Source organism: Pogoniulus pusillus, chromosome 1 (assembly GCF_015220805.1).
Source record: "Pogoniulus pusillus isolate bPogPus1 chromosome 1, bPogPus1.pri, whole genome shotgun sequence".
Classification (NCBI taxonomy): domain Eukaryota; kingdom Metazoa; phylum Chordata; class Aves; order Piciformes; family Lybiidae; genus Pogoniulus; species Pogoniulus pusillus.
Genome location: NC_087264.1, coordinates 25560890 through 25579460, shown reverse-complemented (window position 1 = coordinate 25579460; position 18571 = coordinate 25560890). Strand labels below are relative to the sequence as shown.

The 18571-nt window shown below is 39.8% G+C and overlaps 1 protein-coding gene across 17 annotated transcripts in view; it reads right to left on the bottom strand.

The window, feature by feature from the left end:
* The window catches only part of CELF1 (CUGBP Elav-like family member 1), a 59036-nt gene that overhangs the window by 30220 nt on the left and 10245 nt on the right, over window positions 1-18571 (bottom strand). For 12 of the 17 annotated variants that reach the window (XM_064144548.1, XM_064144559.1, XM_064144539.1 and 9 more), the window contains exons 2-5: window positions 11185-11225; window positions 2703-2890; window positions 1846-1928; window positions 1407-1455 (exon numbers count right to left, since the gene is read on the bottom strand). In XM_064144548.1, the coding sequence (XP_064000618.1) occupies window positions 1407-1455; window positions 1846-1928; window positions 2703-2880 (310 nt within the window). In that variant the 5' untranslated portion in view covers window positions 2881-2890; window positions 11185-11225. The remainder of the gene's footprint in view (window positions 1-1406; window positions 1456-1845; window positions 1929-2702; window positions 2891-11184; window positions 11226-18571) is intronic. The other 5 variants (XM_064144656.1, XM_064144662.1, XM_064144671.1 and 2 more) reach the window with 2 other exon arrangements.

The window sequence follows — 18571 nt, the reverse complement described above, 5'->3', positions numbered from 1 at the left end:
CCTTTTATAAATGGCAAGTTAAAATACCTCAACTGATGCTTTCTCTTTCGTATTTTCACCTGTACCTTTGAGTATGAGCTATATAACAGCCTCCTAACTGTCATCCTAAAATTCCACTGACTACCTTTTCCTCTTTCCATTATTTTTCCAGGGTATTCACATATGTGTGTATAATGCAAAACTGATGTCAGTATAGAGAACCTGTTGTAACCTCCTCACAACAACACTATGAAAAAATTCTCCTTAAAGGTCGTCTAATTCCTCCAACCCCTCTGCTATGGGCAGGGACACCTTCCACTAAACCAGCTTGCTCAAAGCCCCATCTAACCTGGCCTTGAACATCCCCAGGAATGGGCCATCCGCAGCCTATGAGACACTGGAACAGACTGCCCATATCACCTTCACAGTGATGAATTATTCCTTATGTCTCATCTAAATCTCCCCTCTTTCAGTTGAAAGCCACTGCCTTTTGTCCCATTGTAAAAAAAGTTCCTCTCCAGCTTTCTTGTAGGTCCCCTTTAAGTGTTAAAAGGCCACAATAAGCTCTCCTCAAAGCCTTCTCTTGTCCAGGCTGAACAGTCCCAACACTCCCAGCCTGTCCTCACACAAGGAGGTGCTCCAGAGCCCCCAGATCATCTTCATGGCTCTCCTATGGACTTGCTGCTGCTTACACTGGGGACCCAAGCTGGACCCAGTACTGCACCTGGGATCCCAGGAGAGTCAAGTACAGGGCACCAATCTGTTCATGCTGCTTTGGACCTAGCCCAGCATACAACTGGCTTTCTGAGCTGCAGGTGCACATTGCTGGGTCATGCTGAGCTTCTCAACAACCAATATCCTCAAGTCCTTCTCCACAGAGATCCTCTCAATATGTTCACTGTCCAACCTGCATCTGTATTTGTGAATGCCCTGACCCAGGTGCCAGACTTGCACTTGGCCTTGTTTGCCTTCACACAGGCCCACCTCTCTAATCTATTAAGGTCACTCTGGATAACATCCATTCCCTCTATGGCTCTATGGCATCAACCACAGACTGGTGCCATCCATAAACTTGCTGAGGCTGCACTCAATCCCACTGTTAGTGTCCCCAACAAAGATTTAAACCACCTTAGTACAAAAAAGAACTCACTGGATGTTTCCCCAATTGACAACATGGTTCCACCACAAGCAGCAGCAGGACACAATGAGTCACAGAATTTAAAGACATCACTTACACGGCATACTATCCTGAAAACACACTTTTTTTGTGTTTGGGGTTTTTTTTTTTGACTGTTGGTTTTGTTTATTTTCTTTAAAAACATCAGGTGTCAAGAAGACTTCATCAGAGACTGCTCAACTAAAAGGAAAATCCTTGAGCTTCCCTATTAGCACAAGTGATACCAAACTCAGACATTACTAAGGCTTACCATTACTCTTTTCACTGTCCGCTGGCTTCATCTGAATAGGATGGTGCATCTGAAATGCAAGAAGATTATTTGATCCTAGATGCATTCACTTTATGCTATAAGAAATACATGCCCACAGGAATTGTGGAAGAAAGAAATGGTAGCCTAAACTGCTTCTGCAGAAGTGCATGTCTAACAATACATTCCTACAAGAAAGAAAAGCTTTCCCAATGATAAGTCATCATTTTTCCTTAGAGAGTATTACAGGAGCCATGCCAACCCACCTCACTACTATTATTCTTCCAAATGCTCCAAAATTCCCTTAAAGATCTGTTATCAGACAAATCTTGTAACACTGTTTTGGTTTTTTGTTTAACTCTTTTAAAAACATTACGTAAGGACAAAATGACATAGCTCAGAAAGACAGGATAGTTGCAGTAAAGCATGCATCTTCTCTTACCCCTGGGAGAATCTTCATGTTGTGAAGAGCATTCTGTGCTTCTAGTGCAGCTTTACGGGTATAAAACGTAACAAAACAGCACCCTGCAACGAAACAAAATGTTAGCGGAGAAACAACGCTCTGAATCCTCACAGCCTGTACAGACATTGTCAAGTCCCACTTCCAGCCTTAAAGTACAAAATATCTGACAAGTAGTTGTTAGATGCTGAAATGGGCAGGTACTACCGATGGCAACTATTTAAAAAAGATTTCTAAGAGTAATAAAATAGGATCTATTCAGAACTGACCCAACACCACCAATACTCAAAGCACAATTTAGATACATCTGCCAAACTATTGTTGGCTACTTCCACTATCAAACTCAAGAATTATTTGTTAGTACCAAAACCATGTTTAGTTTCACAGAAAATAAGATACTGCATCTAACTAAACTGCAAACCCAGGTACAGCATTTTGTTAGGATGTGATGTACTGAAATTACTAAAACCTCTATTTCATATTTTAGCTGAAACTATGCCACATCCAGCAACACCCTGATCACTCATAATGTCATAATGATGCTCTGGAGCAACATGGTATTAATTTGATGTTCTGCTATGGAATTGTAATCCATTCTCTTCAAGCATCCCCATCACTCTGGGACTCTAAAGAAAAACTGGTGATTTTCCTCAGCTCAGCAAATGATGAGATGAGAGCCTATTATAATTAAGCACAGAGACTTACAGAGCCTGGGCTTGCATGCATGCTCTATCACACAGAGCTCCCGAGATGCTTGTCCAGGCAAACAGCTAAGATTGTAACTATGTGAAAGCTGCTGAGATCCCAGATATTGCATGGGAAGTACAGAAGTCTCTCACCTTTGCTTTGAGGAGGATTTTGGCTCCTGTCCCTCAAGACATTGATTTCATAGACAGCACCATACTGTTCAAAAAGTTCTCTTAGATCCTTCTCACACCAGCTCCGTGGGACCTGACCCACAAACATCTTGATGGCATCTAGATCAGGTTGGTCTGGGTGATCCAATGTGCCATTCATTTTCTTTGATCTATGAAAAACAAGAAGGAATTCCTTGTTTATTTCTTTCCACAGATTCTAGATGCAGCACATTTACAGCAAGATAACAAAACTATTCTATACTGTGTCTCTGCAGTCCTGCATAGCAGAGAATACACAGAAGCACAATTTGCAACAAACACTATACACAGCTGGTTCAAAGCTCTCTTAACATTTCTTCTTATAATGTAGTCAACATCTGGGACTCAGAACATCAATCTGTTGAGATAACTGAAAACTATCACAGTTCAACCCTGTAGATTTTAGAGAAAACGAAACCAGAAAAGAAATGGACCTAAACTCAGTCTGTCCACAGGAATGATCTCCTGGCAAAGGTGAGGATAACATTTTTTTTGTTGTTTTAAAATGTGACTATCTGGAATTGTTTCCTAGGGCAAACATCCATTATAAAACTGAGAAATTGGTAGAAGTGAACAGATGGCAAGTTTCATTCAAGGTTTACAAGGCAATGGCTTTTTGTGAAATCAGGGAACTTTCACTCTTGCTATCAAGTAATCACAGCTTGGTGTACCACAACAGGTGTCTGTAGAAGACTGACAGTAACAACTACTGTAGTTACAGTGACTATTAGGTTAAAATTGCTGACCTTGTCCTGCATAATCTAGAAAGGACACAGAGAGTAGGGGAACAGTAACTACACAATAATTCCTTGCATCCCCAAACTCTGTTGAAGACTATAGGTAACCTTCTTCCAGAGCAGTCAGCTCTCTTCACCTCTGCTTCTTTTCTTTAAAGATCTATTTTTAATGGCTTGTTAACTGCACATTACACAGTAAAGTGTATTCTTCTCACTCAGTATCTGCAACCGCATTCCCTCTTGAATAAAATTTAAATCAAAATGTTTTTAAAAAAGGTATTTCCAAACCAGGTAACATTTAGTACTTTTTTCCCCTCAGGCTACTCAGAATCTAAGGAAAACCCGCTCATTTTATAGCTACATGAACAGACCTCAGAAACGGCTTCCTAGAAGGGAAGAGAACCATCATAAATCCTTTCAATCCTCTGTACCTTTCCACTCGGAAAGGGTCAGCAGCTCTCCAAATAACCAAGGCAAACAATAGCTTTTACAAAATAATAAACTGCTTCTTTTCATTAAGCGTCTTTCCATTCCAGTTCAGAACAAATAGAAATTATTTATCCTCTTCCAGGAATAATTTTCAGCTCTGCCTTCTACACTATGGGTAGCTTCAAGTGCATAGCATGGCACAAACTGGGCAGCTCTTAACATGAACTCAACGGTATACAAGCAATCTTTCACTCCTAATTAAAATGTTTAATCTGGAATCATTAACAGGGAAGAGCAGAAACTGTTCTCACAACAGTTTCTATAATTTAATATTTTACATCAGCACCTAGAGCATATTATATACAATATTGCCAAACAGCTTTATTCCTCCTTAGCCTCACCCCTATGATTATCAGATCGTTTCTCCTGCTGTCCAGAATCCATCATCAGTTGTTAATGTCCACTAGGATTTCTTCAAGAAAACAAACTGCAGCTCTCTAACGTCTTTTGTCCACCCTCAAGTATAGTTCACCCAAAAGCAGAGGCTTTGGAGACAGTGATTCCAGCTGTCCTTTCTAGCTATCCTTCCAGGTATAAAGACACAGACAAAATACTTACACAGGGCTAGCATTCAAGGAGCAGTGATCCACCATCATCTCTGGCAGGAAATCCAACTTGAACGCAGCCATCACCTCCGTTTGTGACAAACCACTAACACTAAATCAGTGTATTGCCTAACCCCTAAACAACGCCACTTCCAAAAGTCCTGCAGGTCTTAACACTCAGTCACATAAAAAACACTCAAACCACAGAAACAGAAGCTCAGGGAGACCAGCAATAGACACCACAGAAACAGGCTGGACTGGGAAAGGGACATAGAATCCCAGATTAAAAAGGGGATGTGACCATGTGAAGGGAGGCTCAGCTTAATACACAATGAAAACGCTGATGCACTGGGCTTGTTTTGTGCAATTTTCCCTGGCGAAGCAGTACTGAGAGCACTGTCAGATAAACAGACTGTCAGATTCATGAAGATAGCAATGGGTAACAGAGCAGAAAGAATACAAACTCTAGTCTTTCCATCCCCAACTAACTCCTTGCCTCCCAAAATGGCAGTTCAAGGCCCCAAGGTTTAGACAGACACATCCCACATCACCAATATTAAGGTGTAAAGTCATGAGGTTCCTTCACCATGAACATCTTCAATGGCTGATTTTATTCTTTTCACCTTGTCTACTACTTTTGATACTTAACTTCTTGGAAGAAAAATGCCAAGCAAAATGTTTCTCTGAACCTGCCAAAAGCTAAAAAGATTTTATTATTCAAAAATCTCTTAACTAGCACAGAACATCAAAACCTACTCTTTTTGTAGGAGTAAAACATACACTGTTCTGGAAACAGTACTTTGCCCACCATGCATCTATAAAGCCGGAGATATACAGAATCTGTAGATGCTAAAGATGAAAACAGTTGAGAACGCCTATCAGAACACTGTAGCTGCTTCATCATTCAAACAGGAATAACATGTTGACCAGGGATCTGTAAGGTATATTTATACAATACAGACCTCATATTAAGTCTCCGGTACCCAAACTGATGTGGAGATAACCTGGATAATATGGGATGCATTGAGTTCTGCAGACAGAGCTGGGTGTGCCTGAGCACTCCATGGGGGAGTCCACTGTTAATCCAGGTAAGCCATACAAAAATGGTAAATGCAAAAAAAACAATTCTGAGAGCATCAAGGAACATGTCCTAGGGCAGATGTGATCACTTCTTTTTTTCCTGTCAGTGACTGCAACATGTACCTGCAGTTAAACTAGACAGGATATGCAGCTTGCTTTATGCTTACACAGTTCTATTTTTCACAAATAACCATTTCCAAACTCTGAAAATACAATGAGTACTTCTAATCTGCCTACAGTGAGGTTAAAGGGTTACTAAAGGAAGTTAAGCCTCACAACACAGAGATATGCATTTTACTGCAAAATCAGAGGTCATTAATTTAGCACACATCAGATATTCAACAGTAACTACTTCACACATTTACCTCAAATGTTACATTTGAGCAGCCTCCACTTCATGGACTTTTCTAAAGTAACCCTGCTCAGAGAAACACTTCAGATTTAAGTGAATGGAACCTCAGAAGATACGGTGACGTTCTTGCCACTGTTTGCATCAATCTACAGACCAACACTGTAAATCCTGGTCTTATCCACAGAGACTAGAATTAATTCCTTCTGGTCTTTCAGTCATCCTTAGTGTCTTAAAGTAGCTGGTAAAGTGCCTGCTCACTGCAGGTTTGATGAAAGACGATTGTGGCAACAGATACTCTATAAAACAGATTTTTGAAGTGTTACCAAGACTGATCAGTTCATTGAAGAAAATGGCTACATCAGTATGATTTGATCCTGTACCCACCCTTTTTTTCATCTCTCTCAAAATCCCAAGTCCTATCAGCTTGTTTCATTACGGCAAAAGTGCAGCAAGTTACAGACACTATCACACTGTTGCACTCCAGGTTAAAATTCAGCCTACTGGCTTCGCTAATTAGAATATCAGTCTTCTGCAGCTAACCTGATAGTGACTAGCTTTTCAGCCTTGACGTAGGACTAATTTCTCCTGTGATGTGCTCACCACATTTAATGAACAATGCCACAAATATTTAATGCACCATTTTGTACAATTTGAGGGAAAGGAGGAATCAATACTGAAATGGTTAATAAGTATCTGACAACCTGTTAGTCTAGACCAAATACCTTAGAGTATCATACTTCTGCAGCAATGATGACAATTTCGGTTACAACACTCTAGTGTACAAAGAGGATAGGTTTAACATTATTTAGTTGTAGGGCATCAAGCTAGCGAAATTAAAAGACTTGCAGACTTCACTTCTCAAAATATCAGAAAGAGTAGAAAAAGATGGTATTTTGCCACTGCACAGAAATAATAATTAAGTCAAGAAGTAGTATTTCTTTGCAATTACAAAAAAACAAAGTAATCCTTGGCCATTGTTAACAATAAGAAAGAAAAATAAGAGAGCTAAATACACTTTTTTTTTGCTCAGATGTCAAATTCCTGCTGGCTTCCAGAGCCACTCTTTGACCAGTTCTATTCAAAGGATAATAGAAACAATGACTGAAATTCCAAGCTCTGTGGACTGTAGCTACACATTTAAATGTGCTGCTCATCTGACAACACGAACATTAAAAAACTTCTAGATGCTACAGATCAAATCTCACTTTTTTATGTCTCTGAAGCTATAGATCATGCTGCAGAACATACTGCTCTATATGCTTCTCAGAGATTTCTAAGTATAAATGCTAGAAATTTTTGCTTTCATTTCTAAGTTTATAAAATTACATCATATCCTGGGATGCAAAACCTAAAAGAAAATGAAAACCACAACAAACAAAAAACCTACAAACCAAAAAGCTCCTGAGGTATTTTCTTTCCTAAGAAAGCCTCATTCATTTTAATGAGCAATAGCTCATTGAAAGCTGAAGATAATACCATCTTCTATTTCATACTCTGAACCTGGGACAACACATACAAATGTGAAGCTGTGGGACTACTGGCATTGCAAGAGCCAACTATGGGAAAGGTTGCAGGCTACAGGGAAATCAGACGATGTGAGGCTTTGAAGGAGACAGGTCGTAGAATAAACTTCCTCTTGTATTATCTGTGCATATCCAGATCCCTACAGTCTTACTGAATCACAGTATTGGTTTTAAACAGACACCCCTAAGTTGCTGTATTCTGATGCATGTAATTACTTGTCATATGTTGTTGTTTGATTGTTTATCACATAAGCTAAGCACGTGGCAAGAATGCTTTCTGTCTATGAAGAAACTCAAACTGTCTGCCCATGCCTCACTGGGTACAAGAAGCCACTTACTAGTTGCCAAAACAGCAGTTTCTTCCTCTGCCAATCTGTGTGACAGCTAGGCACCATGAGTACACAGAATTTCTCAACACCCTATGGCAGTGAGGAATAAGCTAGCTGATAGCCTCCAAAGCATTCTGGTCTGAGAGTATTTATGTATTTCTGCATCATTCTGAGGTATACCACAGCTATTATCTCCAGAATATTTTTGTTGTTTGTTGCGGTGGGATTTTGTTTTCAACACAAAGGCAGAAATTTCAAAGAGCTTCAAATATCACTGTTGCCAGTAGTGCCACTTACAGAGTGGCAGACAACTTTGGTTGGCATTTACTTGGATTTTTCCTCAGGCAGACAATATCTGCCCACTCTTTTCTCAAGGAGAGCACCTGCACAGCATTAGGGTAACAGTGTACTGTGTTAGCACAGAGAAATAAAGGAAGATGTCCAGGTAAGTAAAACATTAAAACTAAACTATCTTCCTAGAAACTCCACCTTTGCTTTGGTGTTTAATTATCTCCCTGCTAACTTATCTCCTTACACCTGTTCCCCAATGACACAAACACTACCATTCATCTTCATAGAAACAAAACATGAGAGGTATTCGAATTTTTGCAAGACATTTTCTTTTGCTACTTTTAGACTTCAATTTTGTGCAGTTCCCAGCTGTGACCTGCAGAACAGTGATCTGAAATGTACATTCAATTTCTGTCTTTCCCAGCTACATCTTGATATTTCCTTAGTTGTTTTCAGGCTAAGGGAATGGAGATGATAACAAAAACCAGTGTTATCAGCTTTTTTTTGATAGTAGTTATTTGAAAAGAAACAAACACAATCAAACAACAAGCAAACCAAAACACACAACAAATTAAAACTTCCTGTGACATGAAAGACAGCAGAAGCCTGGCTAAGAAGATATTACATGAAACACACTAGACACAAAGCAAGTAGATGGGCAGACTTTCAAATGACCAAATGATGAATTTAGATCAGTTAATGCATTACAATATTTTAGAGCATCCTTACTTTGCAGAACAGATAGCAGTAAGTTTTAACACACGCTCTCTAGAATAATTAATTTGGGCAAACGATAGAGAATAAGTAATTATCACACATTTATCCCTCTTTGCAAGACATTTTACCATTAATAATTGATATAATGAAGAAGCATCCCAGGGCAATCACTTTTAAAGCAGAATGCCTGTAAGTTTCTTCCCCTTATTCAAGAGGGCATAGAAATGCTAAGAATAACATTCAAACCCAAATATTTGACCTTTTATCTGTACTTGTAGGGTTGTTTTTTTCCTGGTGAATAGATGCAAAATCCACGTTTTAGCTACTGCTTAAGCTCTACAGAAAGGCAGGTAAAAGAAAATGTTAGTTGAAAATTATTGTTTTCTCAAACATCCGCCAACATTCCAGCAGACAGAGTCTGGGAAGCATTTGAGTTTTCATCATCACAGTGCTAGAACAACAATGTTTGTATTTTTGAGAGACAAACTATGGAAATCTTAAGTACCTAAGGGAGATCTGAAAGACCCACAGACACTTATGGCAATGTAGACAGAAAAAAATTCTTGAGAAAGTAGGAAAAGTGGGATTGGTCACAACAATAGTAAAAGGAAATAAAGGCAGCAATATGACACACAACAGGAGACAAGGAAGGAAATGACAGTGTAAGAAGTGAGGACATGTATTTCTACCCTATGAAAGGACAGAGAACTACTAAAAGGAGACAGGATGGAACATTTAAGGCAGCCAGAAGGCTTGAGGGTTCCATTCCCTTTTTGTTTTACTGAGTGAATTCAGAACATGAGACACAAAGTATGGATGACAAATCACACTTGCACTTCAACGCTTACCTCTTTGGTAGAGCAGAGTAACCATTTCATTAATTATTTTCAAGAACCGCAAACCTGATGACTACTTTGCTACCAAAATTATCTGTTTTTTATGCTCCTTAGGTAACTTAAATCTGTTGATTCTAAACCTATGTTTTGTAATAGGCAGGATCTCAGGAATTTGAAAAAAACAGGTCTAAACACAGATTAGTCTGTCTCAAACAAGACAAACTCTTCAGACGAAATCACAAATATAATGACTAGTAATTCCTCTTTTCTATCTTCTGTAGGTCAAATTGGAGCAGCAAAAGAGCAAGAGGGGCAAAGTACAGAGCACTCATAGTTTAGGAAATCAGCCAAAAGTTTTGTAACACCTGCAAAGCCTGGAGATCAATGTCCTCAAATTGGTACTTCCAAACACAGAGGTCATTCACCAATTCTTGAAAACCACTTGAAAATGCAGGTGTTTCTTAGTCCAACTTCAGCTCTTTCTACCCTTGAGGAGTAACATGGAGAGACAGGGTATCCTGCACTTTAGAGCACATGGGTTTTCTTTCTGATAGAAAGGTTCTTTTCATGTTTATAAGGTATTAATGCAAACTACAGTAAATGTCTGACCATAGTATAAAGCAAGTGTTTTCTCAAAACAGTATCAAAAGCTCTCCTTAGCTGTCTACAGACTAAAGCACACCTTAAATCACCTTCCGCCATAGCTGAGGTGATCCATCAGAAGAGCAACAATCACCATGCTTGGAGCAGGATAGTGTTGCTTAATCCAGCAGTTACAGGTCAGCTGTCTTCAGAAGTGAATGAAGCTCTAAAGGTGCACAGTTACAGGCAGCCTGGTCTATTCATGTGGTACTCTTCTGACAACACAGTAAACCACTCCAACTTGCTAAACCAGAGAAACAACTTGATCACTAAAGAGTTTATCAGGTTGTCAGGCTGACTACCATGCAGTCAAACCACCATGAGAACCGAGCATAACCAAAGGACACAGGACTACTCAGCTGGAAACTGCATAGGAGAGGAAGGAGAGGAACTGTCTCAGGTGTCTCATGGAATGACACCTTTACTGTAATTCAGGCATTAGGAAAACTGCACCAGAAGATCCTTGCACACCAAGCTATGTTCTGTTCTGCTGCACAGAGCCAGATTTGTCTCAACTCCCAGAAAGCTGTGCCACTAAAACTGACATTTAGAGTTTTGTGTACTACTTCAGATCTGTTCTGCTCCAGAGACTGCTGTGAAGACACACATTTCCATTCCTTGGTCAGTTATGTTTCTGAAGTAATTAAATTATAGAAGGCACTAAAGAAGTCCACTGACTTGTATTCACAGTCTTATCTCGCTGACACTCTCAGAGCCCTTTAACAGTACTACGGCAAGAAACTGGGAAGAGTTTAAGGTTCAGGGAACATTGCTCACTGCAGTGGAAAAGGACTACTTTCATCACTTCAAAGTAAAAACAGCTACTCTCTTGAATCTCTGAGGAAGCCCCAGCATGCAACTGAGAGATACAAATTAGTTCATACCTGCAGCTACGCACCTCCCTCTAGTCGTTCCAGTCTTCACTCTAAAAGATAAAATAAAAACAGACATAGAGTACTCCACAGTTAAAAATCAGACAATATTCATCACTACAATATTAATTCCATCTTGCACAATACTGAGGATGTGGAAGCAAAGCATGTTTCGAAGAACAGAAGTAATCAGTTAACAGAACCATCTTTAGACTCAAAAATGAAGCTGCACATGTCAAAGGCTGCAAAAAGATGGCAAACACAACGTGGCTAAGAACAGAAGCCTTGTAGCTTCCTACTAACATTTAGTGGACTTATCCTATCTGTCCAGCTTTTTTGACTCTCACGGCAGAAGCAGAGTTACCAACAGCAGTACCCACAATCCTGAACTCCTACACTACACTTTTTTAACATCTGTAGCACTAACAGACGACAATGAGCCAGCAGATGGGAACTGTAATACAAAACAGTACAGACAGGCAGGTAGGAAAAAGCTCTGAATTAGTGAGTACAAAGAACTAGCAACGCATGGAAACAAAAAAAAGTAATTTCTAGATGTTAAGCAAATCACCAACAAGGTACCATACAGACTTTCTATGCCAGCACCTTGTAAGCAGAGGATGCTCATTTGGGATTTAAGATTCTCTTCCTGCAGCTTTAGTAACTGACCCACTACTCAAGCTATCATGTATTTAAATATATACTTCAGATTTTTTAATTCTCTATTTTTTATTTTAATAGTCTAGTCTACCTCCTCTGAGGGTATTTTGCAGAACTACATTCAAGACAGCCTAGTAGCATTTTACAGAAACTCCATATCCATCTACTAACCTGTAGTTATTAAACCAAAACCTGCAACCATCTGCAAGGAAAAGTTACTCAACACTATTTCAGTCTCCATACTTCTCCTATAGAATAATAGAATGGTTTAGGTTGGAAGGGACTGCAAAGATCATTCAGTTCCAACTCCCTGCCATAGGGAGGGACACCTCCCACTAGAACAGGTTGCTCAAGGCCTCATCCAACCTGGCCTTGAACACGTCCAGGGAGGGAACATCCACAACCTCCCTGGGCAACCTGTTCCAGTGTCTCACCACCCTCAATGTAAAGAACTTCTTCCTAACATCTAGTTTAATCTCCCCTCTTCCAGTTTAAACCCATTACTCCTCAAGCCATCATTACAAGACCTTGTCAAATAGTCCCTCCTCAGCCTTCCTGTAGGTCCCCTTCAGATACTGGAAGGCCACTACAAGGTCTCCTCAAAGCCTTCTCCAGGCAGAAGAGCCCCAATTCTCTCAGCCTGTCCTTACATCAGAGCTGCTCCAGCCCTCTGAGCATCTTTGTGATTCTCCTCTGGACTTGCTCTAACAGTTTGAGAACTGCACACAGTACTCCATGTGGGGTCTGAGGAGAGCAGAATAAAGGGGGAGAATCATCTCCCTTGTCCTGCTAGCCATGCTTTCCTTGATGCAGTACAGGACATGATTGGCTGTCTGGGTTGCACTCACACTGCCAGCTCATTTTGAGCTTTTCATCAACCCAGACTCTCAGGTCCTTTTCCTCAGCCATTTGCAACCCAGACCGTGTCTGTGCTTGGGTTTGCATCAACCCAGGTGTAGGACCTTACACTTGGCCTTGCTGAATGTCATGAGGTTGGTATGGGCCTCTCCAGCCTGGCCAGGTCCCTTGGGATGGCATGCCTGCCCTCTGGCAAGTTGACTGAGCCACACAGCTTGGCATCATCTGCAAACTTGCTGAGGGTGCACTCGATTCCTCTGTCCATATCACTGACAAAGATATTAAACAGCATTGGTCCTAGCACTGACCCCTGAGGGATGTCACTTGGCACTGGTCTGCAGGTGGGTGTTGTGCAGTTGATCACCACTCCCTGCGTGCCATCATTCAGCCAATTCCTTATCCAGCAGTGCTCCTTCCATAAAGTCTGTGTTTTTCCAGTTTGGTGACCGGGATATCATGTGGGACAGAGTAAAATGCCTATTTCACAGTCTTCTTCATAACCTCTATTCTATGTTCTTTGGGAAGTGTGAATTAAGTGATCTATAGCCTCTTCTAACTTGTCTGTTAATAGATAGGTGGTTAGTTATCACATGCACTCATGCCCTCTTTTCCAGAGGGAAAGCTCTGGAGAAATTTTTATTGCTTTTTTTGTTGTAATTTTCAACTCTTTCACTCTCTTCCTAATTTAATTAAACAAAATACTATGCCTTCTAAAGGAACACAGATTGTTAAATGTAAAAGCCTTTTTTAATAATAACCTTTAAGAAAAAAAATCCATCTATGAATCCTGAGAAACATAATTCAGTTCTCTGAAATTTGTGTTTTCAAAATGACACATGTATCTTTTCTAGGGTACTACTGGAGCTGCTGCGCAGGAAACACTTCACGTGCCAATTTTTGTTCTATTTCACAGTAACGTTATAAAGCTCCTACTAGTGATTCAAGCACATACACTACCTGAGGACACCTCCTTCCACCTTACCCACATTGCTTTGGTGTTTGGGTTTTTTTTTAAGTTTAATTAAACAATATTTGTTTATGGCTAAAAAAAGGTCTCAAATCTCTGCTAGCAGACCTGGCTTAAAAAAAAATCATATAACATTTTTTTGTCTTATTCCTTCTAAACCAAATTTTTGGCAGATATTTAAACCCCATGGAAGCTGCCATAAATACTAAGTTATATTTCACGATAGCCAGCTTTCAGAAAAAAATTGAACTGCACAGCTCTCTGCTCATGTAAATGAATACTTGTAAACAACTTGTTCATGTTAGAAGGAAAATATTTCCTTCATATCTGTAACTATGTAGTACTCTAGAGAATTAATTTAAAAACTTCAAAGGAAGCAAAGTACAGCTAACATCGCCAGAGGAACCCAAAATTCTTGGATACCTCTGGGTAAAAATACACACCTCACCAAATCAAAGGCAAAACTTAAGACAATGAAAACTTTAAAAAGCAAGCAGCAGATCTGACAAACACCTGTAGAAAGCCTGGGAGAATGCTCTTAAATAATTTATCTTTCTCAAACCAGAACTGTTTTGGTATGGTTGATTTAAGTGCATTCTGAAGATAATACATCAAATATTTTCCTCTGATTTGTACACCAGACAATCGTGACCCAAAAGCCAAAGAATCCGACAGCTGGGCTTCTTCTCAGAAGAAACCAGGACTTGGCTACCTCTGATAAAGGTAACATAAAGCCAGCACACTACTAACCATGTGTACAGCACTGCAACTTCTGTACTGAACCGACATGACAGTGAGCTCCTGTGCAAACCCCAGCCCAGCATCAGACATGAACTGATTTTGTAGATGTGTGAGCATTGGTTCTTAGTGAGGACAGCAAAACAATTAACAAGTTTGAAGCAGGACACCTTGCAAAGGCATTTGCAAACGAGATTTCTCCTCAATTGCCCAACTGAAGTGTTGCATCTGAGTACAAACATCACTTTCAGCTTCTGTTCAGTACTGCGAGAACTATGACACCACTTGAAAATTCCATGTAGACAAATAAAGGTTTAACACTTAGATTTAATACTTTTCCCTGCCAGATCCAAGAGTTGTAACGTCCACTCTTGCTGACAAACAGTTGTAACTTCTGCTGTGCAATATAATATAAATAGAACTGCAGCAGGTAATGAAAACAAGTGGCTCTAGCCACAAAGTACTAGACAATGGATATGAGCCAAATAAATCTAGCCAGACTGCTTTGACACTTGGTTGCAGACCTTCAGTCTCACCAGGCCCATATATAAAAGAACACAGGGTCATTTAATGGATACTGATCAATGACATTACTGTCACAGTCAGCACTTCTCTAGACCAGTTAGTTCTGATTTCTCATTACACTTTCCAGGAACTAATGTTTGTGGAAAGTCAAGATTGCCACTGACAAATGAAGAGGCCAACAGACAGACCACATCACTAACCTCAGATACATCCTGGCATCAACAGTCTCTCATACGAATCTACACACTACCTGGACTTACTGCAGATTTATGTACTTTTAAAGTATCAATATGGTCAATACTAAAAACTTTGAAATATAAAAATAGCTATTTCCCTGGAGAAGGGCAGATAGCAGTGCACTAGAGAGTGAAGGAACAAGGGTGGCATGTAAGTCAGATGATGAATATAGAGACCCATATAAACTGAAGTTTGTTACTGGACAGCTCAGGCCACAATCCACAGAAAATGTCACTGTCTAGGAAATGTTCCTTATGAGACAGCGAGACAGACACAGTGAGAACAAACTCCTCTAGCACCAAACTCTCACTAAGGAAGCAGACACTTTCTTGCCACTGTCTGCTGCAACCTTTACACCACCCAACACCTTAGCATCAGAAACACCTGCTTAACATAGTGCAAGAACTCCTGGTCACTGCACCTGCTCACTTCATCTCTGCAGAGCAGTAAAGAGCTGTTCTCCTCAGTACTGCCAGCACAAGTGCTCATGTCCACACCACTAAGCAGACAAGCCATGCAGTTAGTAAGGAGGCCAGCTGAACTATGCACAATAGTATGTTTGACTGTAAGAATGCAGTTTCGTTTAACTCAGTATATAATGGGAAAATCAAGATAAAGAAAAGAGATGCACATTTTGGGAGCACTGCAGACTGAAAAAAAAAGGAAAACGTTTCAAATGCTGTGCTTCAAGTTATTGTAACCAGAACATCATAAAATACTTAAGACTTGGGAGGCAGACCACATCTGCAATGTCTGTTCATTCCCAGTCAGCAATTACAGCTTAAACATTCCTGAGATCAATCATTAGCCTTACATCCTATAATAAGCGTCAAGATACACACTCTAAGAATGCAAAAACAATCCTGTGGCCTACCATCAAAAACATGAGACCTGTGCTCCAAAGATGAGTTCCATTACAAACTGTGGAACAGAACAACATTGGACAAGGCACTTTACGGTCCCAAGAGATTCCATTTGTATAGCATGATTATCCCATTTGTTTTCTTTGTAAAAAGGTGTTTTGAGGACTCGTGACAAAATACTGAACACAAATCAAAGAGTATTATCACACTGTTACAGCTGCATCTCAGCTGAAAACCTAGTACCCAACTTCACGTAAAAAACATTCCACAAAACATTTGTATGTTAATAAAACCCAAAGAATCTCACCAAGAAGATATTTAAGCTTGCTATATCCTTCCACGTTGTGCATTAGGAGACTCTCAAAGAATCTCAAGACCTGCAAATACAAGCAGGTGCACACCAACACAACATTTTATTTACTTTTCAAAATACTCAGAAAACACTTTCATGCTTTGCTTTATGGATGTTGTACATGCCATAGAAGACCTTACAAAGAACAAAGTTATATGTGTTTTCTTGAGTTAGAGATTGACACATAACAAGGAGAAACTATGTTCTCAGTTTAACCACTAAGTCTACTTCTAGAAGCAACAGCACTAGTTGAATGTAAACAACTTTATTCATTTCAGCCACAAGATTCAAATAGTGACACTTTCACTTACCTACCATTAAGGCAAGGTTAAAGAAAAACTCTGTGGGAGAATCATCCTCTTGCAGTGTTTAGGTGGACATTTTACAATGTACTTACACCTTCTCTCTTTTCCTTGCACAAAATCCAAACAGTGAAGGCAATGTATTGCAGGTGTCCCCACAAGGATCCCTAAATACAGTCACTATCCTGAACCACCAGGCCCAACACACCAAAAGATGATATAGTGCATCTGTTTCCAGCTTCAGAGGGAAAATAATGTTGGTGTCTCAAGTTTGGAAGATCAGAAACAAGCAGAGTACAAAATTCTGAGCCATCTTGAAATTCTGTATTTGAAAAATGTATAAACATTTATATTTTATGCCGAAGAAGTACAGCTAAGAAAGACTCCTTTACCTTCAGATTGTTGGTATCTCTCACTTGGCTTACATTAGACAAATACTTGCTATGAATTCTACTATGCAGAATCTGCCATAACCATGCTTGAAAAATCAATCAGCAAAAATATGTTCAATTTGATTTTTTGTTTGTTTTGGGTTGGTTTTTTTGTTTGCTTGGGTTTTCTTAATTGTTTTCTTTTTCATTTTGTCTTTCTCTAATAGGCATAGAAGTCAAACCTCTGCAAAAGTAAATAGATCAGGAATGAATAGTGATTCAAGTCACTTCCAACAACAAGTAATTTTTACTAAAATTTCCAGAGATTCAATAGTGGGTCTGTAGAGCTGAAGCTTTAAAAAATACTTTCTACTACTTTTTCAGAGGCAAACACTGTGGGAACACTGGCATAGAAATGTTGTGACTTTTGTTCAAAAATCCAACTGAACTAAAATCTGCAACGTCGTGAACCTCTCTCATTTGTCATCATTTGTGCATACATATTTCTTTTTGTAGTATCTACCTCTGTCTTCAGTATCTTTATATACTATCTGAAGAATACAAACCATTGCAATTAACACAGGAAAAAACACCCGGAAACTGAAAACCAAAACTGCAACTTACAACCTAGTCCCTATTGAAAACACATCAATGTCTAAATGCATATAGCACCTTTGGAGCGTTATTTTTGTCTGAACACTATTCACAAATGCAATGTCACACTTGAGATGAAGTTTACCCTGTCGGAAGAATCCTGATTTTCACTCTTAGTTACAAACATCTGAACATGACCAATAGAATGTATTTCCTAATAATATTCGCAGCCTTTCACTCCACAAACTATCCTTACGGCCCGTTTTGTGACCCTGAAAAACCCATTCCAGGCTGTCTGCCTGTGGCGTTTAATGCCTGCTGAGTCTTGTGCCAGCACAGCTTTGCCTGCTCCTCTCTCTTCCTCAGGTCTCAGAAAGCCTTCCTGCAGCACAAGGCTGGATCTGTCACTCGATCTTAGACATTAGCTTGGTGGTGGAAGAAAGGGTGTCATGAGTGTCAATGCACTTTACCAAAAACTGGAGAGACCCAGTGCTTGCTTGTAGTTTCATGCACGTGAAAGACATTCTTCACTTCTCCACCAATTCTTTCCATTCACTTCTCCTGGAAGGCACAGCCTGACATCAGCTGGTTTCCACTGCTAGAGGAGGAGACTCCAGAAACTTTGCAACAAAAACAAGTGCTATAAATACAGTTTTGGCTGTATGAGGGCTCAAGATAGACATGAAACCCTGTATATCTTGCTGGATTCTCAGGGTTTCTATACCTCATATTTAAATTCTGAAGGCACCTCATACCTCCCGAATCAAAACCCCAGAAGTAGCAACAGTCCATGTGGCACATTATTTTCTCTCTGTCCTCATACCAGAAAAGTTCACCAGTTTCTTGCCTAATAAACAGCAGGCTTCTCTGTACAACAGCGCCAGACACAGCATGTATCATTGTGTTCATTAGAAAGTATGTGATGACAACAC